The 27,992-nt window shown below is 42.1% G+C and overlaps 1 protein-coding gene across 6 annotated transcripts in view; it reads left to right on the top strand.

Moving 5' to 3' along the window:
* The window catches only part of runx2b (RUNX family transcription factor 2b), a 136,863-nt gene that overhangs the window by 91,920 nt on the left and 16,951 nt on the right, over positions 1 to 27,992 (top strand). For 2 of the 6 annotated variants that reach the window (XM_061754705.1, XM_061754704.1), the window contains exons 8-10: positions 19,549 to 19,865; positions 22,453 to 22,609; positions 25,652 to 25,756. In XM_061754705.1, coding sequence (XP_061610689.1) covers positions 19,549 to 19,865; positions 22,453 to 22,609; positions 25,652 to 25,756 — 579 coding nt within the window. Of the gene's footprint in view, positions 1 to 17,027; positions 18,923 to 19,233; positions 19,866 to 22,452; positions 22,610 to 25,651; positions 25,757 to 27,992 lie in introns of those variants that run through there. The other 4 variants (XM_061754706.1, XM_061754702.1, XM_061754700.1 and 1 more) reach the window with 4 other exon arrangements.

Below are 27,992 nucleotides of genomic sequence, written 5' to 3'. Positions count from 1 at the left end.
TTTTGCACGTTGCAAAACTCTCTTTTCCCCCCCAATGAGGGCGTATAAAAGTGTGGGCAGCCTCGTGGATGTTTGTTTTCATTCCGTAATGATGTGAGCGAGAGCGGTGACGCACAAGGCCTTACCTGTTCCACCCCGCCGAGGGAGGGAAGAGGTCAGCCCTCCACCGTGTTGGTTTAGTCTGGCAGGAATGCGGCATCCCCTCCGATGTAAACTTACTTAGCGGCGAGTCATGAAAGGAGCGACATAGGTGGGATGTTAACCGTGTTTGGAGGTAATTTCCACTCTTTAGCTGAGGAAACACAGGAGGTGTTGGAGCCGTAACGTGGACTTAAACCTTTGAAATCCACTCACATACGCCTTGTAGTCACTAACACGGGGGTGTTCCTTGGTTCGTTAAAAAAAAAAGTGATAACTTCAGATGGCTTGCGGTTCTGATGACCAGCTCAGATACTTACAGTTTTTAAAACATGAAGTCGTAAAATGGGTACCAACTTTGGTTGACTTCAGTGTTTGTGGACGGCTTTGTTTCCAATACTAAGTGACCATGTTTGAAGTCAGTTCTGTCGTCCAGTAGAGGTCTTTGTTAAACGAGATATCGTAAAGCTCGTTTTCAAAACACTACGTTCCTCATCCAGGTTGTCAACATTGGTTGATTAAAACAAATGAAAGACTTTGTTTGGCTTTTGTCTTCAGAGTTTCGCTTGTCTTAAATACAAAGTGAACTTGCAGTTCTGGCAAGCAGCCGAAACACAATTTCAAATCATTATGTTCAGAATTCATTATTGTCAACCAACACTTTGTTGGTTGGAACAAAGTAGGTACTTCTGTTTTCTTTTGTCTTCAGCATTTTGTCTTCAGTTCAACATGAAGGTTGATAAGCATGACCAGTGGAGGTATAAAAACACGATGTTGTGAAACCCGTTTTTTAAACATTACGTTCGTAATCTAAGGTTGTCGTTTGCTTCATTTAAAAAAACACATAGGTTGGCTTAAGACCCAGATTTTGAATGAAATGACCGTTTATCTCCTCGTCTCTACACGCTTTGTTCAATATATTTGTCAAATTTATTGTAACATACATTGTTTACTATAAAGTGGACCACTGTTTATTACGGGGGAGATTTCTCCACACCCACCTGTAATAGGTGAAAATCTGCGCTATAGAGAGACCCCATTAAAATAACCACCACTTTTATACACACGGAGCAGTAACCCATACAAACAGGGTATACAACAATCCTCACAGGCATACATTCGCTCTAGTCTGTGGGTATGATGACTATTACTGGAGAGAAGGACGTTCTCTGCCTCTTGCCGTTGACCTCAGTTCTGGCCGGCGTGCCGCAGTACAATATGGTACCACACTGAAAGCGCTCAACTTTAAATTCAGACTCACCTTAATAGTCTAAAACCTCATTAAAAAGAATCGCTTAAACCGTTAATCGCGATATAGCGGGGGTTCACTGTAGTAAAACGCATGCTTGTAAGGCCGGCAGTCGGTGTGCAGGTGTAGTAGTCGTAGTACTAAATGCGCACGTGCACTTAAGGTGTCTATGACAGGAAGATCTGTTGGCTTGATTAATGCTCTCACTCAAACTACCACCTGGAAACAATCCACCCCCTGCACACCCACCCACCCCCTTACGCTCCTCTTTTCTTTTTCCTTTTTTTAACCGCCCCTGTGCCTTCGCATGTGCATACCATGAGGGTTGACTAGTGTTGAGCAGATGCCACTGGGTGGGACGGGGAGGGGTTTGGGGGGGGGGGGGGGGGTAACTCAGAAGGAAAAGAAAAGAAAGGTGCTTGTGAACAATAGCAGACGTGCAGCCGGGGGTGTTGGGTGTCTTTAATAACACATTTTGCTCAAATTACCCACCCGCTCCGCGAAGCACGCTAACGGATCAAACGCATCCCTCTCGGCGACGCCCACTCCTTTTCCTTTTAAGGCGTTGAGGCCACCATGCCCTTCCGCTTGCAGTCAGACCCTCCAGAGTCAACCATCCTTCCCTCCATCCATTTTCTGAGTGCATTGAAACTTATTGTCAAAGTTGTTGTTTTAACATGTTTCCTGTTACAAAAAGTAACTGCTTTTCACAACTTTTTACACTTGCGTGATGTTAAGAATGTCAAAAAGCTTAGTTAGTGGACTCAAACACATTGTTGACATGATTAATTAAAGGTTTATCGTTTTTACTGTGTTTCGAAAGTTTTTGTTTAATTCTTTTTTAACGTCTTAAATTCACTGTGATGACTTTTTTTTTTTTACACTTGTGTAGCATCACTTGTTGGCCAAGTCACGCTTGTATCGTGTTTGCTGTTTCACAACTGAGTTTTTTTCCCCCCATTGTTTTTATTGTAACAGATTATCAGCAGTTAACTTTTTACTTGTTTGACAGTTAACAATGTCAGTAAGTTTGGTAAGCAGACTCTGGCCTAAAGCAGTAAAACTGCACAGTTACCATGCGCAAGGGTTTATCGTGTTTGAGGCTCAGCTGTGACACAACTCAACTTCGTATTACAAATTTAATACTAGACTAATTGTTTTATTTTTTTAAGGCCTTTAACAATAGTTAACTTCTTTTTTTCCACATTTAAAGCAACAAGTATATGTGTAAGCATTTTCCGTAAAACCTTTTTCCATCTGAATACCAGTTAACTTATTTTTACACTTAAAATGTGGCCTGTGCGGTTCATAAACCGTTTACGACCGGGACGGTTGGCCCATGGATTATTGCCAATTTCCGCGCGACAGAGGGAGTTTTGCTTTGGCGAGCGAGAACAACCGCAGGCGGACTTTTTTTTTTTTTTTTCTTTTCTTTTTTTTCTTCTTTATCAAAAGCAACTCCCATCTGGCAACGTGGGGCGACCATTTAGCCCCTCTTCCCCTTTCCTCCCACTGCCCTCCACCTCGTCCTCACCCACGCTGTCAGGAAAAAGGATGATGACAAACGTAACTGGGCGGCGCACCACCTGTGGCACACGCTCGCTCACATAATTAACTTGAACTTGGCCCAGAGACCCAAAAGGAGCACGTGTGTGAGCGCGCAGGTGGATGTTAAGTCTTTGAAGTGAAAACAAAACGTGCGGCTCATATTGACTGGTGGGTGGGGACGGGGGGCGGGGGTGGGGGGGGGGGGGGGGGGGGGGGGCGAGTTTACAGATGCCCTCATATTGTAATCTACTTCCCTTCTGGTAGACAAAGAAAATACACCACCCACAAAAAGTTAGGGATACTGGGGTTTCAGGTGAAATTTCTTGGTGAACCTACAATGCATGATAACCTTTACCCAACTTTACCCATGAGCCATGAAAATGTCCTAACAAGTCCAATTGTATGCCTTTCTGTGATTCTTCCAGTCTCTTCCTGCTGATGACACTACGTCATCGGCCTGATTTACTTTTTAGGATCAGGTCAATGAAATGAAGTCCAATTATTCCAAGAATAATTTGCTTAAGCGCTAACTAATTTAAGAAAAAAAGGATAGGATAAGGCCAAACTGTTGTGAGAATAGTTGTAAAGTTACAAAAAGTAGTACTTTTACCAGAAAAGTACTTAAATACCCTGTACAGTGAACTCAGAGATTTGATTCTAAATACATTATACATGTTTGAGGATAATTGCTGAAAAGATGTGCAAATATGTTTTAATTAATTGTGGAGTTGTTTTTTGGGGGGCATGGGCAAAATGGTGCCTAGTGATGTGCTTGAGCCCCAGGATGAGTCGCCCCTCCCCCACGGTATAAGAATTGGAGCGCCCTCTTTCACATCAGCCGTTATGCAGCACAGTTCAACGTACAGTTAGCTAGCTATGCCTTCATCCCTAAAAATGCATCTTCCCTTTGGATTGTCCGCTGGCTTGGCTGCTTTAGAACGCCTCGTTGTCGGCAGTGAGTACACGCATGTCACGGAGAGAAGGGGGAAGAACGAGAGTGGGGGAATAGTCCGACTTGATAGCTAGCATTTGGACCGGGGCTTGGCACTGGCGTGGCGTTGTAGGCGTGAGAAAGATGGGCAACGAAGTAGCATTCATTCTTCTAGGTCGTAACAATAGTATTTGATTGACAGTTGAGCGGGGTTTCAACGCATTCAGCTCACACGCCCACAGCGTCTGAGACCCGAGAACGACTAGATTTTTTATTATTTTGAAGCCTCATTTTATATTTCTTTTTTTTTTTTTTTTTTTTTTTAAATCATTCCAATTTGGCAGGCTTGTTAACAACAGTCTTCTCTGTTTTGTGTCAAATTTACAGGACACATTTCATCTTACAAGTTATAAATGTAGTAATAGTACAAAAAAACAACAACTTTTACAAGAATAGTCAGTAGTATCCTGAATTAATCTGTTAATTAGAGCTTTAAACATGAATGCAAATTTACACGATACTGTATTTGCAAGTTTTGTTTTTTTTTTACATATTTTTAACAACGTAATAAACTCGCAAATGATAATAGCTGGTGGTGACACAATTTCTATATCTTCACACCTACAGAAAGTTTGACTTTTGCTTTATTTTGATAGTTTCAAATTCTTGAAAGAAGACTAAGATGGTATTTTATGTTCACGTAGAAATGAGCAATAGAAGCCAAACTAATCAGTTTGGTGATTATTGCATTTTGTCCTGCAGTCTCAACGTGAAGCATTCCAAATATTTAATCAACCTCAGATCATGAACAAGAATAAACAGCTTTTGGCATTTACGAGTATACTTCAACTTCTCTAAATTACCCCTAATAAACTTCTCTGGCATTGCGTCATCATGTTTTATCACTCATTATTTTACACAACTGTAATTATAACCATCACTAACAGTTGAAAACATGTCAGACTCGTAGGAAGCATTCTCGTTCCCGAGCGGATAGTTGTAGGAATTGAATTGACCTCATGAAGAAATTCAGCATTATTTGTGAAAACGTAATCTTCTGCATCCATATTTTCATACTTAATATATCCAATATATTATAGTACATTTCTTAAAATCATGATTGACCTTCCATTGGCCATTCCTAGTATTCATTTAATGACGGCGAGGTGTTAAATTTGATGAAAGTGGCCTTGAAGATAGTGTTTAAGTCTTAATTTTAGCTTGCTTATTTAAAAATTATTGCAAAACTAAAAAAGGAAAAAGTGAAGAAAAGGTCTGAAATTCTAAGGCTTAAAAAAAGATGTTTTCAAAATCTGGTATTAAAGGCTCTCAAATGTTGTCAAAGTTTGCGTCAATAAAGTGTTGAAGTTTTGTACGTTTTCTGCTCGCCGGGCAACTTTCCAAACGTCAGACACACTTTCTTCCGCCTTTGTCAAATTTCCATCTTATCTTGCGCTTTTCCGTCACCGTTGCTGTTCGCCGTCACTAGAGTCGTCTGAAGTCGGCGTTGTTTGTCTGCTCCTTTTCGTCTCTCCCTCAACTGTTGCGCCGCTCCCGACAGGAAGTAGGTCTGTCTCCCTTTTTTCCCTTCTCCTGATGCTGAATGAGCAAAAAGGTGGAGGAGGAGGGAATATTTGATCAGACGCTTTTGATAGAATTTGAAGACGCTGCGTCGAGCGACTCCGCCGATACAAAGTTAAACGACCTTCCTCTCCCGCCCCCGCCCCCATCCCGCTTTTCCGTCACATTTGTTGTCTGGAGTGCTTCCATCTCAGCACAAACAAAAGTAATCTTTTCTTTTTTTTTGTATTATTATTGCTGACAGCAAATTGCTTATTTATGACCTTTTTCATCAGAAAAACTGGTAATATAAAGACTCTTTCACCTTTTACGCACTGTGCTTAACGCCTCCTGCTGTAAAGAGAGCATCCAGCAACATGAAGTGCTTTAATGCGGACTCTTTCGATTTTGCCGAGATCCCTACGTTTCACCGTTTTGAACAGGAATAAGGAATTTCCCCTCATTTCCTAAATGAATTTTCTTTTGAAATCTTCCAAGGTGTCCCACTCTCATTGGTCATGTTTTCTGAATGAGAGGTGTTAAATTTGATGAAAGGAACCTTTAAAAGGTCTTCCTTAAACCTGCTGTCTCCCAAAACAATATTCTGCCCCCCCACATCAGCCAACGCCCATGTTGATTAACTGAAGGAGAGGTCTTTAATTTGAAAGAAGTGGCCTTTAAAAGCTCCTAAATTTGGCGTTCTCCTGTATATGAAAAATATGATTGTAAAATGTCCTAGGGTAGTGGGATATATTGACCCCATATTGCCCACTTGTAGTGCTCGTTTCCTGAGGGAGAGGTCTTGAATTCAATCTAAGTGGCCTGAGAAAAGTCATCAAAAGGCTTACATTTGACTTAACTGCAAATATCCTGTTATAGTATTTTAAAAATGAGACCACTACATAACGAATAGTTTCCTTAAGCCTTCCCCCCATTAAATAGTATAAAATGGCCTTTATAAATTAAACATTGACAGCAATTTTATCTATTTAACTATTATTACTACTATTATAGCAACATATTGTCAGCTAAAGGAATGTCTAACACTCAAAATTAAGAATTGTTTTAGGAAATGCATACAAATAAAAATACAATTTTTTTATATACTAATGTGTTCAGTGAGTGCGTAGCGTGAGGAGAGGGCTGACTGTGGTTTTTTTTTATTTCTTTTTTTTTTTTTTTTTTTTTACAGCTTCTGGCAGTGATAAACTGTAATTTTGTGTGATTATTTTGGGGGAGAAAAGAACATCCTCTGGCGCGTAGAATGATGGATACCTTCTTCCTTCTGACCGCGTTTCCACTACTAAATGGCCGTCAAAATATCCACGTCAAATAGACAAATATACACTCATCTGTGGTTCGGGTTAATAAAAAATGTATGCATTAGAGCACAACGTAAAAGGACGCTCAGGTTATAATAACAATAATAAAATAATAATACTGAAATAGTAATATGATTGAATGTTAAGTACAATGGACCCTTGCGTATTTGCATTTCATCATTTGCGTAATTACATTCGCATGCAATGCCAAACCAAAAAAAATGCATCACTTGAAAAAGGGATAACTAATAAATAATGAAAACATTAAAATTGGTGGCAAATACAATTTCAAAATTCAAAATACATAAGTTTAAAGGGAATTTTTGAATACACTTAAAAAAAATCCAATACACTGAAAAATAAAAACAATTCAAAATTAAAATAAAGTGTGAACATTTTGACCTACATTTAAAAAAATATAATAAAGAAATGTCAAACACAGCAAATACAAATCAAAAATTTGAAAATGTAGATTACATTTTAAATCAAAATAAATATAAAAAATAAAGAAATCAAATCAAATTTGAAAAAGTCACAAGCATTACAAAATGTAATTTTTTTTTAAACATTTAACATCTTCAAATTAAATTTCTCCTCAATGCTCAAAATAATGTACAAAGTACAAAAAGGTCTAAAAGAATGATAAAATTCTAAGTAAATAAAAAAAAAAAAGTATGACACATTTGCATAATTTATTTTTTTAATAAAAAATGTCAAGTAAAACAATTACAAACCTTGAATTATGTTTCAAAATTGTAAAACTTCCATCAACATACTGTGTGATTACTGATCATTTTCTTTCCTCCGCTTGTCGCCTGAATGTCTGTTTGGCAGGAAGTCCAGCATTTGACTGGCATTGTTTAAAAGACAAGATCGATGCTTTAATTGTCTGTCGGTGAGCGACGACCAAACACGGGAACCATTTTTTTCACCCGTTCTCCTGAGATTTTACGCGTGATCTATGAGGCCATAAAGAAATCCAGCTCCGGGAGATTTAAGGCCGGTCGTATTTCACGCGCGCAATTTTAGTGTCAGCTCGCGACCGCATCCCGCCGAAGCCGTTGCCATCATACAACAGTGTGAAATGTTTGAGAGGCGCAAAGTTGGACAGTGATGTTCCCGCTGGGACTCGCTGGCGTCGAAGCTCAGCGGACGGGAATGTTATGAGAAAAGACACCAAAGCAGTAGCGCTACTTTTTCGCAGCCTGTGTGAATGGTAACTGGGGTGGGGGATTAATTGTTCTCACGCTCTCGCTGTCAAGAAATGAAGGACTATTGTATAACATCACTCTACATAAGAATACGAAAAGAAAATTGTCCCTCTCATGCAATTCTCTAAGTAAGAGGCGAAGCGTGCTTCCTTAAAGCTTGACTTGTGTGTTTTCTGTTCAATGACTAACCTCAATTTTTGAGCATGGCATATCAATTTTCCCCATTGAAATCAATAAATCCATTTCAGCCCCCTGAAAAGCACCACCCTTTTTTGTTGTTGCATGTATTTAATACAGAAAATATAAAAACATAAGAGAATGTGGCGGCACAGTGAATGACTGGTGAGCACATCGGCCTCACAGTTCTGAGGACCGGGATTCAAATCCCGGCCCCGCCTGTGTGGAGTTTGCATGTTCCCCCCGTACCTACGTGGGTTTTCTCCGGGCGCTCCAGTTTCCTTCCACATCCCAAAAACGTGCATGGTAGGTTGATTGAAGACTCTAAATGGCCCTTAGGTCTGAATGTGTGCGCGAATGGTTGTTTGTTTATATGTGCCCTGCAATTGACCGGTTCAGGGTGTATCCTGCCTCTCGCCCGAAGATAGCTGGGATAGGCTCCAGCACGCTCATACAGACAATGGATGGATGGATACGAGAATGTAAAGAAAAAAATAACTGGTTTCAATAAGTGTAATGCACTCATTCACTGGTAGCTGTTTTCAAAGTAGAATTCCCCATACTGAGAGTCCTATTAGAGCATTTTGACTGATCTTTCAAAACCCACAGAATATTGTCTTCGGTGGCAAACTATAAAAACAAGACTAAGGGTTTAGATGGCAAAAGAATCATGTCTATGATATACAACTAAGAAACGCTTAATGAGCGACGCTGACACACCGCATGGCTCGTGTTGAACATCAGTGGCCTTTTTACATGGCATACCTCATCTTTTCTTACGATTGCAACACACACTTTCGACTATCTACTGCAACACATGCTCTGTTTATACCAGACATATACATACTCCGTTTGAGTGGGAGGGGCCTAAACTTGTCCAACTTCTACCGTGATGGGATTTCAGTCCCTCATAATCGACGTGACAAGCCAAGATTCACCGGCTAAGCTCCATCTACTCAAATGTTGTGCTAATCTCAAATCCAAAGTGAGGCAACTCTGCCATCTACAGGGATCTCTTAGTCATTACAGTGTTTTTCAAACCGGAATTTCACAGACAAGCTGGGCGAGACCCTCTTTCAAACCTACCCCCTGAAAAACGCACTTGACAAATCGGTATATGCGGCGGTGGCAGTAAACTTTTGGATTCCAGTTGACAAATAACGTCCACCGGAGTGAACGAGTTAAAGTGAAGGTTTCTCACTCACACACGCACACACACACACACACACACACACACAGAAACACTCAAGGTGGAACGGTTCACAAAATCCGCAACCGCATAAAGACCGTGCATTTGTTTATGTGACTTGCCCCAAGTGCTTAGCCCGAGTGAAAAACCGAAATACCGTGTTCCATTAAGACGTATTGTACTGTGCAGAGCGTACTGTTCCAGCCCGAACACCACTCGCTGTAGTATCCGTGTGTAATTGTGTGTTTGACTGTTTTTCTCAATCAGTGAACTGAAATCGGTTACTGTGGCTCTCCATTACAGCACCTTAATTAATTATTATTTTTTTCCACTTCACTCTAGCCGTGGCATATCTGAAGCTTGAGTCAAATTTTGGTTTGCAACACAAAGCAAAAAAATCAACCGAACAGCAGCTCTTTAAAAAAATAAAAAAAAAAAAAATAAAAAATAAAAAACTTTGTAAGTTACCACTGTAATTGTGTGGAATCTGGTGATTTTAGTCAGGATTATGCTCAAATGTACAGTATTTTCCCGTCTTGCTGCACTCTTGTCGTGCTGTGTAAGAAGCTAATGCTAATGCTGCTATTCACCATCCCGCAGTGCAAATGCAAGCCAGGATCAGGTCAGGATTTACCCACGCGAACCCTGGCAAACTGAACTGGACCGCTCGGTGGAAATGTGGCTTTGGGCCGTTGTCACACTCGGTCCAGACTGAAATTCCTCATGTATTCGAGCGATAGCGTGAAAACTGTTGGGGTCTGCCGGTCCAGGTTGCGGAGTTCAGCGTTGCGGCGTGGCTCCCGGCCGGAATGTCATCGGGAGAGCCAAACCCTCAAAAATCGTCAGCCAAATCTATTATTATTATTATTTCCTGTTTATCTGATTTTGATTGTGATGCTTTTTGACAGGCGTTCTCTCTCTGCCAGTGAAATGAATGAGTGATTGCCATTAAAATGAAGATCAACATTCAGTTTAGTCTGCATGCAATGGCTAAAACGATCTTTCATATTTTTTCCAAGTTATCCCAAGGCACTTTCATCCCAAGTTATCGCAAGGCTCCCGTTTCTAATACGTTCTACTGTAGAGGCTCCAGTGGTAAGAGGAAAAACATTAATAACCATTTATCAGAACTCTGTGGGTGGTATATCAAAAAAGTTTCTTAACATGCGGTCATGTAATATTGAGCCCATGTCGCGGAATGGTCACTCATCGGTGACAATGAAATTTCCATCGCGGGAACATCTTAAATCTGCTCGTGAAACAAAAGGACTGTTGCGCGCACAGAGAGTTCTCGACAGCGCTCGGGCAGCAGCCCGCGGGGTATCCTGTTATCAACAGGACTAATAATGAAGATATTTGTAGTAGCACAGCGGAATATCTCTTTCATTTATTGAAAGAACAGGATATTTGCATGCACAGAGTTCTTGTCGGCACTGGAGCACCCGCCGTTATCTTGGGGAGTTAACGTCAGTACGAGAACAGCGCTAATAATGATTGTGCATCACAGTCTGTCTTTTCTGGACTGTTGTTGTGTAGAGATTCTCGTCAGCACTCCAGCAGTCGCTCTTTTCAAGGCTAGTTAATATCAATACTACACAACTGATATATTTCTTCTTAATGGTGAGCATCGTAATAACGAAAAATCTCGTAACAAAATGTAGTACCGTCCGTTTTTCCGACTTGAAACAAACAGGGCTGTTGCGTAGAGAGTTCTCATTGGCTATTGAGGAGCCGCTGTTCTCTAAGGTAATTCATTTCAATGCAGGAACGCTCTTATATACTGTAGTAGCACATCACAGTCTTGGTCTTGCCTGACTTGAAACCAACTGGACTGTTGCATGCAGAGTTCTCGTCTCGACTTCTACTGACTGCTTCTCAAAGTCAACGTGAGAACCCCTGTATCAACACCTCTACAGCTAATATTTTACCACTATTACTAATTTTAAAAAATAGTAGCTCATCATTCTTTCTGTCTTTTCTGGCCCTCGCTTCGTTCCCTCAACCTGGAAGCGGACGTGCTAACCGATAGCTCCCCGGCGAGTGCCGTTCGGCGTCCCCACGGTCGCCGTATCCCCCTTCGCCCGGGCCTCGTTAATCACTCGCCGTCGCATCAATCATCCCCGCTCGTGACAGAGGAGAAACGGCGGCCGATAAATCCAATGTTAGTTTTACCTCGCCCAATGAAACCCCAATCCGGAGAACACGAGAACAGCGTGTCTTTGCTGATGTCCTCATAATATTTTGATACACGTGCGTGGAGAGGAAGCAGGGCCGCTCGAAACGCACCGAGGAGAGGAAAGTGGGGGAGCGTCGAGCGGAATGTTGGCCCAGAACGAGCGTCTGTATTGTCTTTAGCACCTTCCGAGGCTCGCTGTCCAAGAACAACACTCCTTCCCGTTGCTCGATATGCTGCATTTCCTCTCAAGCTAATCCAGGAGGAGGAGGAGGAGGAGGGTGGGCTTGTCGTTTGATTAATACAATGAACCCCTACTATAATTTAAAAACTATAGTTTAATTCTCTTTTGTTTTGTGAGTTTTTAAGTCAACTTCAACTTGGAAAGAACTACGCGAGCGAGAGAGTCTTCTATTCATTTCCTCAAAGTAATGTTATGTGATAGTCCCCCATTTCTTGACAGCTTTAAAATGTGTGTTTTATTAAATATAAAACTGTTTTAGTTCAGTTGAGTAAATTTATTTTTTATTTTTTTATGTGGTCTCTCTCCATCGCAGATTTTCACCTGTCACGGGTGGGTGTGGTAGCGCGATCGAGTCTCATTTAGTGATGGAAGCGAAAAGCAGACAGCCTTGGAGACACTCCCGGCCAACAGTGTGGCGGCTCCGGGCAGAGTTTGATGGCTGGCGTGGCTGAACTGAAGTGAAAGGCTAATAATAGTATCGCGAGTGATGCATAGAGAGCAGCGCGGGCCAAAACGCCTCAGGCCTGTAAAGATATTTGGTTGCATGCAAAAGCGGAAAAGTTGAAATCCCGTCTTTTTTTTCTTTGGCATGTTTTTGGCCGCCAACCTAGGCACTGTCACCCCATCAACAAACCATACCCGCGCAGAAACACTCAGAACACATTAGCGGCTGTTTCCTTTGTGAAGCGGCCCAAAGATCTACACTTTCCTGTCCCATGCGTTCCCCCCCAGCAGTGGACAAACATAAGGGCCACATTTGATTTTTAAAATGAACACATGCGACCAAGTCGTTCGTAGGCGATGTTAAAAATAAATCCATTTGAATGGAAACTATTTTAATACATATTTTGTTTTAAAAAAAAGGATTTTATTTATAATCATCCCTCGCCATGTCACGGTGCACTTTTCCAATTTTGCTGAAATTCCGTGCGAAAGTATTGTCAATCACCATCCCGATTTGAAAACCCAAGCCTGACCAGGGTTTACCCATCCAAACTGTACTATTGTGAGCTGAACTGAACCGTACTGTCTCTCTCGGCGGAAACATGTCGCCCCCTCACACGTGTCTTCGGGGGTCTTTTAACGGTCTCAGGTCTCGCTGCTTTATTTTCTCTACCAGCCCCACAGAAGTTCCTCTCTGCTGCCTCTTTTTGCCTTCAAGTGATGTCAATTAGGGACCTCCGTGAAGGCGCTAGGCAGTCAGAGCCGTAAGAGCCCAGAGGAAATTGCCCTCATACCCCCACTGCCTCCTTGACTACCTTACTGCCTTTCCTGACCGCCTTTGCCGCCTACGCTTGATCGCTACAATCCGCGAAGCCGCACACTCGGCGTCTCCGTCTCATTCCTTTTACACTGTTGTAAAATACTGAACTGTCCCAACAGTATTGTTCCCACAGATGCCTATGCTCTGTTTGTACGTGTTGCTGCTCCGTGTTTGTTAAAGTAACATTTGCTTGAAGGTTTATATTATGGTTAATGGTTAATTTTGTTTGGAACATTCTATTTCATTATGTCATTGCTGTGTGTTTTTATAAAGTACAATATTATATATAGTGCTATTTTTCCTTATGAAAATACACGTTTCAAAAATGTTTGTTGTTTTTGGGGGGTAAGGCTGGAACGGATTAATGGCAATTCTATTTATTTGAATGGTGAAAGAGGTTTTGAAATACGAGTGTTTTGAGTTATTGATCTCATACCGCCAGGCACCACTGTATAAGTGAACCTCGTATATTTGCGATTTGGCATTCACAAATTCACCAATTTGCTGGAGTTTCGGGGGAACCTATCCTCACATTTGCCGTTTTTGTGCTCAGGCCAATGCAATTAAACTATTATTTTGGTGCCATACTTTGGCATTTTGGTGCCAAGAAACTGTTGAAGTTAGTTGCGAAACTTCATCAGCCTTCTTGTGCCATCTATAATTATAAACCTGTTCGCAGCGGGCCTCTGTCCCTCTCCCGTGGAAATAAGAACATTTCCGTATTTAATACTCCTTTGTTTTGTGTCTGTTTTACAGTCAACTTCAACTGGGAGACAGGTTGAATCTAGCATCCTTTACCTCTTATTCGGAGAAGCATGTCTATGGTGTTTCGCATTATAGAGTAGCGTTAAGCTAACTGACTTTCATTAGACAAAATTATATGGTTTGGTCCAACATTTTGGTGCTCAAATAGATAATGTTTAATGCTCTTTGGTTAAACAGCTTCAATGCCAGGGGAACTGTGCGATCGAGAGAGTCTTATTTTCGTTTCCTCAAAGCAATGTTATACGATCGGCTCCCATTTCTCGAAGGTGAGAGAGTTAGAACAGGCACTAAGGAATGCAGTGCGCCTTCGCTATTTGATGGGCGTAGGGACCGAGCCCTCCTCTGAAAAGCAAAAATCCCTGAGGGTTGTAATTGCCTATGGATGCCACAAGATGGCGGCAAGTCACTACTTATGTCTACATGAAACTCACATCAACATAGTTAGATGGTACCAAAGCAATATTGTCTCAGCAAATAACGGAGAATCAGTCTGAGCATAACGAACCGCGAAGAATGGTATTTTTAAAAGTGTGTTTTAATGTGTTAAAGGGGTAAAACTATATAAATCTTCATGGTCTCTGTATATTAGATTTTCACCTCTAAACGGGGGTTGCACTGTAGTCTCTGAAGAGGTTGAGTGGGGTATTAGAGACTCTATTGCTGATGTCACGGGCAGAGTGACAAACATTAATTACAGGGTTAACTCTGATCCGGACCGCCATGAGGTCACCCAGAGTAAGGTTACCGGCCCTCGTCATTTGTTGTCCTCAAGGAGGTCAGCCATCTCCGGTGCCAGCCTGGCTCCCGGGCGGCCCCTCCCGTCCCGCTTTTATCCCGCTGATTGGCTCCTTTGGCTGGATCCCGGACCTGGCGGGCGTCTTCTGCAACGTGGAAACATCTCTCTCGCTGGCGGCCTTCTCCAACAAGCTGTAATTAAGGGTCTTGAAAAACGCACCGCTGTGAAATGGAGCCTTAATCCTCCCGTCTTTTGCCCTCCTCGCTGATGACGCTGGTATAAAAAAAAAAAAAAAAAACAGGCCAGGCCTCTGTGGCTCATTCATGTTTGGAGCATTTGTACCATAATACAACAGTGCCTTGACTTAGAGCGCTCCAACTTACGAGTTTTTCAAGTTACGCCCCACTGATTGGTTTAATTGTTTGCTTTGTGTTGCGAGCCAGAATTTGAGTGAAGTGAAAAAACAAAACAAAAAAGATCCACGGTCACCGATGCACTTTCAGCCGGTTATCGAACGGTTAAAACTCATGCAAAATGAAAACACTCACAAGGAGCAAACCGACCAGCGGCCAACCCAAGTGACTCCAGGTGCTGATGGCATTCACTAGGCCACGCCCCTTAAAGGCACACATCAACACACGAATACTCCTGTGTGTTTTCATGTGTACTTTTGGCTTAATTACACTTTTTAAAATGTTTTTTTTCCCTTCACATTCTCCCATGTTTGATACTTACATTTTACAATGCAGTGCTGTTTTTATTGATTAAAAACAAAAATCGGGGAACTCGGGAGCCTCAAAAATCGGGAAAATCTGTATTTGTTGTCGGGATGAGAAGTGTGAGTTGCAATTTTGCTCATTTTCTTGTGATGCATTGCATTTTTGTGATGGAATTTAGTTGAGACACACCTTCCTTGTTTTGTTTTGGTTATTTACAGTTTTTGGGTGGGGGGCTGTTAGCCTCCTAAAATTCTGTCTCTTTGATTCTAAATATTCAGTTTTACAAACCCCATTCACACTAGTTATTAAAGTTACTACTTCATATATTAATAACAGTCTGTTTGCGATCATGCTTGTGTCTCTGTATTATAATGAAAAAAACGCTGTCTCTAAATGCTACTTAGCGAACGACGCTATAGACATAAGCGTATGGACATAATTTGTGGTTTGAAGCAACTCCAAGTTGGAATCGGGATAGAAACGTTTACGGCTAGGAGTGATACCTCAACAGCGCGTCGACGTCACAGAAAGCCAAGTGGCGGAATTACAATATTCCCATAGATCATAAAACCTTGCGGACCGGCGCGCTTCTTCGCTGCTACCGAACAACTGCCGAGATGAGAAAGGCAAGCACTCGGAACACAGTGGAAGAATTGCAGTTTTTTTTTTTTATTAGCAGTTTAATGGTAGTCGAAAGAAATCCCCAGATACCACACACATCTTAGTTTAGACATGTAGTAATGAATGGCTTTGTTTACATTTGGAATGACACAATATTTTTCTTAAATTTTAGAATTTAATTTTGAAGTGTTGCTTGTACTTGCTTAAGGGTTGACTGGCTTGAATTTTGATGGTGAGATGAGATTTTTTTTGTTCTTGCATATTTTAGTGAAGGTGGTGAGGATGCTATTTTCTCACATTTACACTCTCATGACGTGAAAAATAGCACATTAAAAGCATAATTTTTTTTTCAGGTAATACTTCAATTGCATGCTTGTTGTTTTATGATTTGGATGGGGGGGTTGTAAACTATTTTGCATTTTTTTTTTGTTCAATTTCCCTTTAAATTTGACTATTTTTGACACTAGTATCAGCTGAATGCGCATGCCTCCCGCTTAAGGCCTTCAGTTTATCTCTATTCCAGATATAATTCCGACGACTCGCGTACATCCCGTCTGCCGAGCGTGAGCTGATGTTTGGGGAATGTGGGGACAAAGTGAAGCATAATCCCGCCGCGCTGGGCACGTGGAGGGGGAAATTGTAACCCGATCGGCCGTTAGACGAGGTGCCAAATGCGTGTCGGTGCTTTTAGACTTTGTACAGTGTACCCCGCCCCCCTGCTTTATCGATTTTTAAACAAAAGGTATTTATGGATTTTTGCGGTGTTCAGGCAAGTCCCAATTTAGAGTAGCACGCCCTCGGTGTAGTACCACGTTATGCCTCAACATGCTGGGCAGCAGTGAGGTCAACTGGATGACATGCAACGTAATAGAAGAAGAGACAGAGAAGGTCCCCAACTACATTAAGCTCCAGTAATACTTCCTGTCCCCACAGATTGTTGTCATTGTTGTATACTTCATTTGTATGTGTTGCTGCTCCGTGTGTGTTAAAGTAGCAGTTGTCTGATGGTTTATAATCACTGTAACATCTATGATTATTTCCGTTGGCCCATTTATGGCATTTCCCATTATATGTTGGCATTAAGCCAGCAGACACTCATTTGACAAAACGATATGGTTTGGTTGAATGTTTGAATATACCATGTTTAATTCACTTTTGTTTTGTGTGTCAATTTTTACAGTAAATTTCAACTGGGAGTGACAAATAAACAGCTTGAAGCAAACACGCTCGGCCTCTTATTTGGAGAACTGCACCAGCAAGGGTCTTTTCGTTTCCTGAAAGCGATGTTGTATGATAGTCTCCCATTTCTTTACCTTAAGAGAGGGAGAACAGGTGCTAAGGTATACTTAACGAGTGTTTTAATGAAATGTAATGTTTAAAGTGTGGAAGGAGTGGAACAGTTTTGTATTTTATTTTATTTACTTATTTGAATATGGAATTTTCAACTATTGCGAGTGAGTCTGAAACGTTCACTGTATAACAAATATAGTGTATGCATGGTTGACCCTCCCACATACACACACAAAGTCTATCCTGTATGTGTTTTACATGAGGAGTGGAGTAAAGCAATAAAATGTATTCTAATCTATTACACCGTAAAGATGCCAGACATGTGCAAGTCTTATTTTGAAGGGAATCAAAGTGCTCAGATGTAATAAATGCAGTGGAAAAGCAGCAGTGGCATTACACGCGCGCACACACACGCTTGTGTGTGTGATGTGGCAGCCAGGAGACTGACTGGAGACTGATGTGTAATCAGGGGGTGGGCGAATGAGGAGTGAGAATGAATGAGAGCCTCACAGAGGGTCAACGATGCCCTCTACAGTAGACACACCAAGGCCGCATACACACCACCCGTTATTACTTGAAACATTATGAAAATGACTTTTGAACTGACACAGGTTTGTCATTCACAGAAGTTCTTTATTTGGGGATTTCATTTGCAAAAGTTGTTTCGGGAATAACGTAGCCGCATTATGTAGTTTATTCCCCCCATCATAAATGATCATTTAAAAATATTTTTGCGCAACTTTGTACTTCACAGATTTTGGTACTTTTTATGTCCATATTACCTATTTGTGCTTGTAGCTTGCTTTTGCTTACAGTATATTTTTTGTTAATTTCATCACATAGAGCAACTGTTTACAGTGATTGTTTTGTATTACATTTTTTCCCCAGAATACAGGGCACCCTACGTAGCTTGCATAACCCATCATGTCATCTTTTTTTTAATGTTTTTAAATGTATCCAATTTGTTTTATTTGTGCATAATTTAGTGTAAAATAGCACTAGTAGTAACAATTTTCAAAAAGGCTACAAGCATTAGTAAAGGTATGATTTGGTGATTTTGATGCTTGTTTACATTTTATTTCAGGTGGTAATTGCATTGTTTCCTTTTACAATTACAAGGTCAATTGTGTAGTATTGCCTGTGCAATCTTAAAGATTAATAGGTCAATTATCACTAAAATGGCTGGATTTTGTTTTTGGTTTCAGTAAAGGTTTTCATTTTGTCACAGGTAAATAAATATATGTTAAAATGACAAACTTAGTGCTGATATTTCAACTGTGATTTTTTTTTTTATGCATTTTTTTTAATTGTACAATTTCCACACAGTATGAATATTTGTATGTATATTATGTCCAAGCATTTAGTTTGACTTGGACACTGTTGGGTGACTCGCACGCTCTTTCTCCTCTTGGCCGGTTATGCTCCGTGAACGCAACGCACGCGCTCTGACAGTCCTTGAACGCAACACAACCGCGGGAGCCATTCCGCGTGCACGCAACACGCAGTTGCTCCGTTAACACACATACTCGAACTCTTCCGGGAACGTGACACACACTCGAGACGCTACCGTGAACGCAACACACAGAATTACTGAGGAAGCTTAATAACGCATCACGTTCCGTGAACGCAACAATGTCGAATCGCTCAGTGAAAGCAGAACGCACGCGTTCTGCAAGCGTGTAGTCGTTCAGTGAACGCAACACACATGCTCCGGAGACGCTCTCCGTGAACGCAACACTGCACGCTCTTATGACTTTGCTGCGGTCGTCGCCGTGGATCATGCGGGTACGTACACGCGTGTGTGTGAGAGGCGTGACGCCCCCTCGAGTTATGTACCAGATATTTATTTAATAACTTGGGAGGAAAAAAGAAGAAAAAAAAACGTGGACTGCTGCTCCACGATGTAAAGGAAAGTAGGAAAATTGTTAGGCTATTTTTCGATTCTCTTCGTGGAAGTTTTTACTTTTTGTAGAATAATTGTTTTTAATTCTTAAAAAAAAATTCTTGGAGTGTGTGAACCACACCCAACAAGTCTTTCAAGTTCGTCTGCGACGCACCTGGAAGCTGCCGAGACTTTTTTTTTTTTTTTTTTTTTTTTTAAACCCCCACGCGTGGACGTCCATTTGATGTTTATTTATAGCCGCACATGCGTGGTCGCGCGTGGACTTTTGAAGAAGCCACAGAGACCACCACCCTCACCACCACGACCCCCCTCCTCCTCCTTTTTCTCACACTCCCCACGCGTGGTTTTCCTCCTCCCGTCTTCGTGAAAGCACTTTTTTTCCCCACTCGCGGTGCTACGGAGGAAGGATCCCGACCTTCCCTTCTTTTCCCCTTGATTTGTTCCCTTCCACGGGCGCTTTCCTTTGGTGTTAATCCACTCCCGTTGTGTGTGATGCGCATCCCCGTAGACCCGAGCGCCAGCCGGAGGTTCAGCCCGCCGTCCAGCAGCCTGCAGCCGCTCGCGGGCAAGATGACGGAGGTGAGCTCCCCGGGTGGCGGCGGCGGCGGCGGCGGCGGAGGAGGCGGTGGAGGGGGCGGCCCCGGCGGGCAGGCGGACGCGGCTTCGGCGGCGGTTCCCCGTCTGCGCGCCCACGAGAACCGCAGCATGGCCGAGATCATCGCCGACCACCCGGCGGAGCTGGTGCGCACCGACAGCCCCAACTTTTTGTGCTCCGTGCTGCCGTCGCACTGGCGCTGTAACAAGACTCTGCCGGTCGCCTTCAAGGTGAGTCGAAATGAGCAAGATTACATTTTGAAAAATTCAAATGTTCATTGAAAACGCTCTTTTTGTGTGGCTATTAATAATAGTAGTTTAGATTCATGGAGCGCTTTTCAAAGGAGCCAAGGGACATGAAGTTTACGTGTGGTCAATATTTTGTCTTGTTAAACGTGCTTCCACTCTTCATGCATCCTAATATTTTGTCATTGGAACAAATTCATTAAGCCATTAAGCTTTAAAAAGTAAATTGTACCATTTTTAGTTTTGGCTCAGTGAAATGCTGCTAATGATTGTATTAATGATCAAACTTTTTTTTGTTGTTGTCATCTTGGCACAAAGCTAGTCTATAATTTCAAAAAAGGGGGTGTACTCCAAACATGCTCTTTATTTTAAGCATTTATTTTACATCGTGCGTTATAAAATACATGCTTTTTAAATTATAAACATGTTTTAAAAGGAACTGCTGGTGTGACTTTTCATATGAAAAGATCTTTTCATGGATATAAAAGAATATAAAATATGGACCAAACACTGTCAAATTGTTGAAATGTGTTGCTTGGCTACAAAACAAACAAAAAAAGCTTTTCATAATTCTTTTTCCTTTTTTTTAACGAGCACTTTTATTGCTGTCTGGGTAATTTTAGCAGCTGCTGAGGCCTTTTTTTGTTATCTCCTTCCAGAAATCTTAACAAGAGTCCCACTAAGGCCTTTTTGCTGCTGTCTTTTGAAATTAAAACACACTTTGAAGATGGTTTGATGTCCGTCATGAGATGTTCTTTGTAAATACCTCTGCCACAGAGTTGGCATGTTGCCATATGTTGTCCTTCAAGCATGTGACATTTGGTGGGGATATGGATAAACTTCCAGCTGATTCAAAGAAATATTCCAATGTTCTAATTCATTTTACAAATAATACAGGAGGTGCATTATTGGTGTTGTTTGGCCTTGGTGGAGGTCTGCACTCGAGTTTGCTTGTATACTAGTTCCTCTGATGTTTTAGTTGCTTGTAAAATAGCATGGGGAGAATGGCACAAAATGGAAGTTAATCACTGTTTTTTGTTTTGTTTTTTTAAAGGTGTACCAAGTGTCGGGTGGGGGGAGGGGGTTGGGTGTTTAAGAATTACTGAGGAGGGTAGGGGAAAAGAGGACCCCAAAATATTGCCTATTTTATTTCAAATATCATTTTTTTAAATCCATCCATTTTCTGAGCCGCTTCTCCTCGCTAGGGTCGCGGGCGTGCTGGAGCCTATCCCAGCTATCATCGGGCAGGAGGCTGTGTACACCCTGAACTGGTCGCCAGCCAATCGCAGCGCACATACAAACAAACAACCATTCACACTCGCACTCACACTTACGGGCAATTTAGAGTCCTCAATCAACCTAGCTTGCATGTTTTTGGGATGTGGGAGGAGTGCTCGGAGAAAACCCACGCAGACGCAGGGAGAACATGCAAACTCCACACAGGCGGGCCGGGGATTGAACCCCGGTCCTCAGAACTGTAAGGCAGACGCTCTAACCAGTCGACCACCGTGCCGCTATTTTAAAAAATAAAATATGTAAATTATTTTCACATTTTTTTTCTTAGGATACAATTATTTAAAAGTATTTAAAATTGCTTGCATTCTTAATCTTTCTCTTGAACTTTGTTTTTAATTTTTAGAATTCAATTATTATTTTTTGCCTAAATTTCATTATTTACTTTTATGGCTTTTTGGGGCAAGGTGGATGCTCCACCTGTCAGGGTACGAGTCGTGTGCGCCTTAAAATATTTGATAGCGAACCCCGTTTAGCGCTGCAAGAAACCAAATAAAAACATTTGTCGTGTAGTATGACCCTTCTCACACACTTTAAACACGAATAAACTTAAAACACACTTATACTAATTTAAAAATAAAAATCCAAAGTATTCCTCAGGGCCTGTTCTCACCCTCTCACTTGCACAGTTCTCCAAATAAGAGGTACAGTGTGCTTGCTTCAAGCTGTTAAGTTGTTGCTCACAGTTGAAGTTAGCTATTAAACAGTTGCATAAAACTAAAGAATTAACCATTGTATCTTTAAACACCAAAATCTTCAACAAAAAACCGTATCATTTCGTCTAACAAAATGCTTCATGCTAATATATAATGTGAATTGCCAAAGATGCGCCGATGGAAATTAGCATAGATGTTGCAGTAGTTGAACCTTTTAACAACCGCTGCTTTAACGCACACAAAGCCGCAAGGCCTACAAACAGAGCAGACAACAATACTCACAGGCATATATTGTCTCTGCTTTATTGGAACAACAAATATTACGGCAGCTTTAAGTGGCTCGGGACCATTTCTGCCTCTTCTTCTTGCTGTTAATTACGCAGGATCTATTGCTGTCGAGCTCAGTGCCTCCCGACGTTGCAGCACAACCTAGTACTACTACACTAAAGGTGCGCAGGTCAAAATTCACACTTGGCTGTGTACCGAATAAACTCATAAAAAACAATCGCATAAAAATCCGCAATATGGCATGGGCACGAACGTTCGACCGCGTTATAGTGGGGGGCTCAGGGTATTTTAGTTTTTTACATTATTTTTGAATCAGCTTGTGCCTTTGCCGCCAGGTGGTGGCGCTAGGGGACATAACCGACGGCACGGTGGTGACGGTGATGGCGGGCAACGACGAAAACTACTCGGCCGAGCTGCGAAACGCTTCGGGCGTGATGAAGAACCAGGTGGCGCGCTTCAACGACCTGCGCTTCGTAGGCCGCAGTGGCAGAGGTGATGACCCCCCACAACCACCACACACACACACACACACACACACTCTCTTAGATGGTGAAGATTAGTGGTCGCCTTCGCTTACGTGGTAGCCACATAATTGTCTCTCCCACTCCCATTACGTCTGATTCAAAGCCTCTACTTGTACGGCCTTTACTGGAGCTCAAAACCTCCGCCAACGCCAAACAATCCGAATTGGAATCAACTCACACCTCCTGTGCAGTATATACAGTCAAAGGGTGCCCATATTTTTTGCCATGACTTTGTCTATTTATAAATGGATGGATGGATGGATATATAGATATCCTTCTCCCATTATTCTGGCATTTAACAAATAAAAACAATTTTGGTAATCCTAGTTTGTCTTTTTATACAGTCATAGCCAAAAACATTGGCACCCCTGGGGACAGTAGTTCGGACTTATGAAACAAGCAAACTACGATTTAAAAACAAACAAACAAAAAAGCATTTTCCTTGGTGGATGTCCTGCTTACGGCCTTTCATTAGCAGGATCAGTCACATGATTCTCCCGAAGAAAAATTGCAAAAGAAATTATTTTAGGAATGGAGCCTCCACCACCTGTGTCGTGGTCTCTTTTGTCCGAGTGGCGGCCCAGTTATCAAGGTGTTTGGCCTGTTGCCGCGGAAACCGGTGTCACAGAATCTGGCGACAGGAAGTGACATAGGAGCCCAGGGGCGAGAGATCAGACTACGAGGTGTGTGAAATGAACACCCGGGCGACGGTGACGAGGCGGGATGCTGATGTCGATGACACATCGGGGCCGTGACAGCGACGATTGATAGCGCAGGTAGCTTGGCGTAAATGGATACCGTTGATTGCATCGCTACACTCAATAGAGTGGCGGTGGAACCTCTAAAGGTGGACACTATTAGTTCTGGGACGCTGCTTAAATTCCTATTGTTGGGATTCACTGTCACACTGTAAAAAAGCCGGGTTGCTAGAATTCTCCCAGAAAAAAATATGGTACAAATGGAAACATCTTAACAGAGGTGAGGACCTACCTTGTATATTGGACAGTATAAAAATGCTAAGTTTAGCATTAGCTGCTGTTAACTGCTTTGGACTGTCATGATTTTACAGCATTTTGTTGTTAAGTTTCACAGTCCTTTTTTTTACAGTTCTTCCCCCATAGGAAATAATGGATGTTGAAAGAATACGCAAAGGAATAATACCAAAAAGTGTGTTTTAATCAGTTTAAATGGCTTTAAAGTGTTGTGAATGGACAGGGAAAAAAATGTCACCTTTCGGAGGTTAGGGTCTGGAATGTATCCCTGCGATAAACGGGGTTTCGCTGTCTGTCTGCGGATGTTTTTTTTAGGATCAGCGATTGTTTACACATTTTTCTCAGGAAAAGTTGTTTTAAGGCCTTTTTGTTGCACCATTTCTAAAAGTGACAATGTTCGGATTGCTGATTGGCTACAGCGGCCTTACATTCCGGTGTTTCGCACAACCAGTGCCTTGCGAATGTGTTTCAGAATTATTTTTGAGTCCAGGCAGCATTTACAAATGTGTTTTTAAATCAAGCCGTCGGAAGGCGATACGGCGGATGTGTCCTCTTCACCGTCCCAAACACGCCGCACACCTGTCGCATGCGGACTCATGTTTACAGTCAGCGTGGCGGACGCCCACGCGTGGACATCTGTCGCGATGAGTCGCCGCGTTTAACCCCTCGGTCCGCCCCCGTTTCCTGTCCCCCACCCGCCCCAGATCGTCACCATGGTTACATGATGCATACCTTTTTAAGTCTTCATAGCATGACTGACCTGACCCTGTGATTCACAGCATTCCTGATGGTGACACACACTTAAACACACAAAATTGGGATTAAAGTGAACTCCTGTTTATAGCCACCCACCACCAATCAGCGAATAAATTTAGATTGATATCATATATTGAAAACCTTTTTTTAAATAGTTTTACACTTCCCATATGCTTTAAACGTATTAAATTACCCTTAAAGTGGTTAAAACGCATCCTATAAGGTATTCTTTGGCGTATTTTCTCATTCTCTTGCTGTGGAGAAATAGAAGCCCGTCGTATAATCTCTGAAACAAAAACAAGACTCGCTTGCGCAATTCTCCAAACAAGAGGCAACGCGTGCTCGTCTCAAGTTGTCACTGAAGGTTTACTGAAAAAATGACACTTAAAACAAAAGAGAATTGTAGAATTAAACTCTAAAACGTTCAAGAAAACCATGTAATTCCGTTGAATGAAAATCTGGTATCTTAATGCTAACAGATACAGTGTTTCCCCACTATTTGCGAAGCATAAACGACCCAGCCACGCCGCAAATAGCAAATATCCACGAGTAATTGACACCCCCCCAAAGAAGATTGCCTATAGTATCATAGATCCCACACGATGGCACTAAAGCACTACTTTTGTATTTGACAGCGCTTTGGCCTGAGCAAAAAAGATGGAGAGGTTCCGAAAAAAGTCAGCTAATAGACAAATTTGTGAATATGCAGGGGAACACTGTAATATGAAACACCGTAGATGTGCTCATGAAAATGAACATAGATGTTAAGGTAATTGTAAACTTTCAAACAAGTGCTACTTTACCACACACGGAGCAGCAACACATACAAACAAAGAATAGGACAATGCTCTAAACCAATGAGTATTAAAACGGCGAAATGTGGTACTGTGCTACACTGAATTTCTTAATTAATTATGCTGCATCTCTTCCAGTAGACCTCAGTGGTGCCGCCCGGCATGTTGCGGCACAATGCCCGGCACAACACAAAAGGCGCGCAACTCCAAAATTCAACTTGTCTGTATACTCTACAAACTAACAAGAAACCAATGTCGAACCATCATATAGTTCAGGGAGAGGAAGTGCCAATTAAAAGAGCCCACTCACTCTTGGAAAGAGATGACATTAGGTCATAATGTCGCCTCCCACACAAGCCGGCGTTGTCCACCATAAATCCTCTCCCGAAGCCCCAGTTTGTCTTGAATGAGGCGCGTTGTCTCTGAGGCGCGTCAACGTTAATAACAACGATGATGATGTCACCGCAGGCAAAAGCTTCACACTGACCATCACCGTCTTCACCAACCCGCCGCAAGTGGCCACTTACCACCGAGCCATCAAGGTGACAGTGGACGGACCACGAGAGCCCAGGAGTGAGTACATGCAATACACCTCCCGCTCGCCTCAATCAGTGACAAAAATGTCGTATTGGTACTTATATCACTTCGGAGACACACATCAAAGTGTTGAGCTCATTTTTCGTTCACGGACTCTACCATTCGTTACAACAAGCAGCAATTTAGCAGATACGACAAATGACACGCTGCGTATTCAAAACAACCACATAACTTACCTTCAAAGTGCGCCAGCTTAAAGCTAAAACATAATGAGAAATGCCACAGACAAGCCAACAAATAGCATCTCTGTTACAGTGGGTACGGAAAGTATTCAGACCCCCTTAAATGTTTCACTCTCTTTTTATATTGCAGCCATTTGCCAAAATTATTTAAGTTCATTTTTTCCACACCTGGATTTAGGGATCATCTGCCATTCCTCCTTTAAGATCTTCTACAGTTCTGTCAGGTTGGATGGTGAACATTGGTGGGTACCCATTTTCAGGTCTTTTCAAAGATGCTCAATTGGGTTTAAGTCAGGGCTCTGGCTGGGCCATTCAAGAACAGTCACGGAGTTGTTCTGAAGCCACTCCTTCGGTATTTTAGCTGTGTGCTTAGGGTCATTATCTTTTTTGAAGGCGAACCTTCGGCCCAATCTCAGGTTCTGAGCATTCTGGAGAAGGTTTTCGTCCAGGATATCCATGTACTTGGCCGCATTCATCTTTTCTTCGATTGCAACCAGTCTCCCTGTCCCTGCAGCTGAAAAACACACCCACAACATGATGCTGCCACCACCATGCTTCACTGTTGGCACTGTATTGGACAGGTGATGAGCTGTGCCTGGTTTTCTCCACACATGCCACTTAGAAATAAGGCCAGCAATTTCTATCTTGGTCTCATCAGACCAGAGAATCTTATTCCTCACCATCTTGGAGTCCTTCAGGTGTTTTTTTAGCAAACTCCATGCGGGCTTTCATGCGTCTTGCACTGAGGAGAGGCTTCCGTCGGGCCACTCTGCCATAAAGCCCCGACTGGTGGAGGGCTGCAGTGATGGTTGACTTTCTAAAACTGAATACTTATGGCTGTGTGACATTCCAGTTTTTCTTTTTTAATAAAATTTCAACAATTATGTTTTTTTTTTCTGTCAATATGGGGTGCTGTGTGTACATTAATGAGGAAAAAATGAACTAAATGATTTTAACAAATGGCTGCAATATAACAAAGAGTGAAAAATTTAAGGGGGTCTGAAAACTTTCCGTACCTCAAGTGTTGTCACCCTGGGACCCGCATTTTCCTTTTATTGCAAAGTCCCGACCCACTTTTACAGAAGTCAAGAACAATTTAAAAAAGAAAGAAATAAACAAGTTTTCGCTGAAAACACATGTACAATATATTTTTTACATACTGTTTCAAATGACTGTGATGTTCCGCCAAAAGCATATTGCTAGCCCATGACATTCGCTAGACAGAGGCTGAGCTACACTGTGTTTGTTTACGGACTATACGAGTGGCGAGACCGCAAGGGAGTAACATTTCCTATCAGTTACCTAATATGTGTGTGGTAACTAGGTACGCCTCTGTACTGTCCAGAAAAAATCTGAATCAGAATACGTACATTTTTGAGATTTTTGAGAGTCACTGCTGTAAGCGAGGGATATTTGAACACAAAAGATGCAGCAACACGCGTGGACAGACAATGCAGATGTATATTCTTTATCCTCTGGGAAAAACAATTAATATTACTGCAACTTAATGAGTCACTTACAGTAGTCGTCAAATTCTTCTTCGTTTGTCTGAATGACTATATTATATTGCTCCCGCTGGCCAAGTCACACACGCCAGGAGCCGCAATGAATTAATCATGATCCACAAACTGCTTAAATCTTTATATTCTTTCTATGTTAGAGATACCAGTGTTTACCAAGAGTGCTAGCATCAGCTCCTTTTAATAGGCCGTATAAAAACAACTGAGCAGGAAGTTGGGGAAGAAAAAAAAAAAACTTTACTATAGTTGAGCTGTCAGTGCCAACTGGTCTGGCACGCAGCTGTTTGCCTCCTCCTTGAGAAATTCAAGAAAAATGAAGAAATAAAATAATTGTGATGTGACAAACAAGGCTCACATGTGGGACCGGGACACAGCGGAGCCGGCAGACGCTCACATTAGCAAGCGATGTCGTTCCTGCCACTAGGAAAGCTGCTAGCGTTGCCAAGAACACACTCACACACACACACACACACACACACGCACGCATGCGCGCGCACACACGCCCGCTTG

Source organism: Phyllopteryx taeniolatus, chromosome 18 (genome assembly GCF_024500385.1).
Source record: "Phyllopteryx taeniolatus isolate TA_2022b chromosome 18, UOR_Ptae_1.2, whole genome shotgun sequence".
Classification (NCBI taxonomy): Eukaryota; Metazoa; Chordata; class Actinopteri; order Syngnathiformes; family Syngnathidae; genus Phyllopteryx; species Phyllopteryx taeniolatus.
The sequence above is the reverse complement of the archived record's forward strand: the minus strand, read 5'-3'. Positions and strand labels throughout refer to the sequence as shown.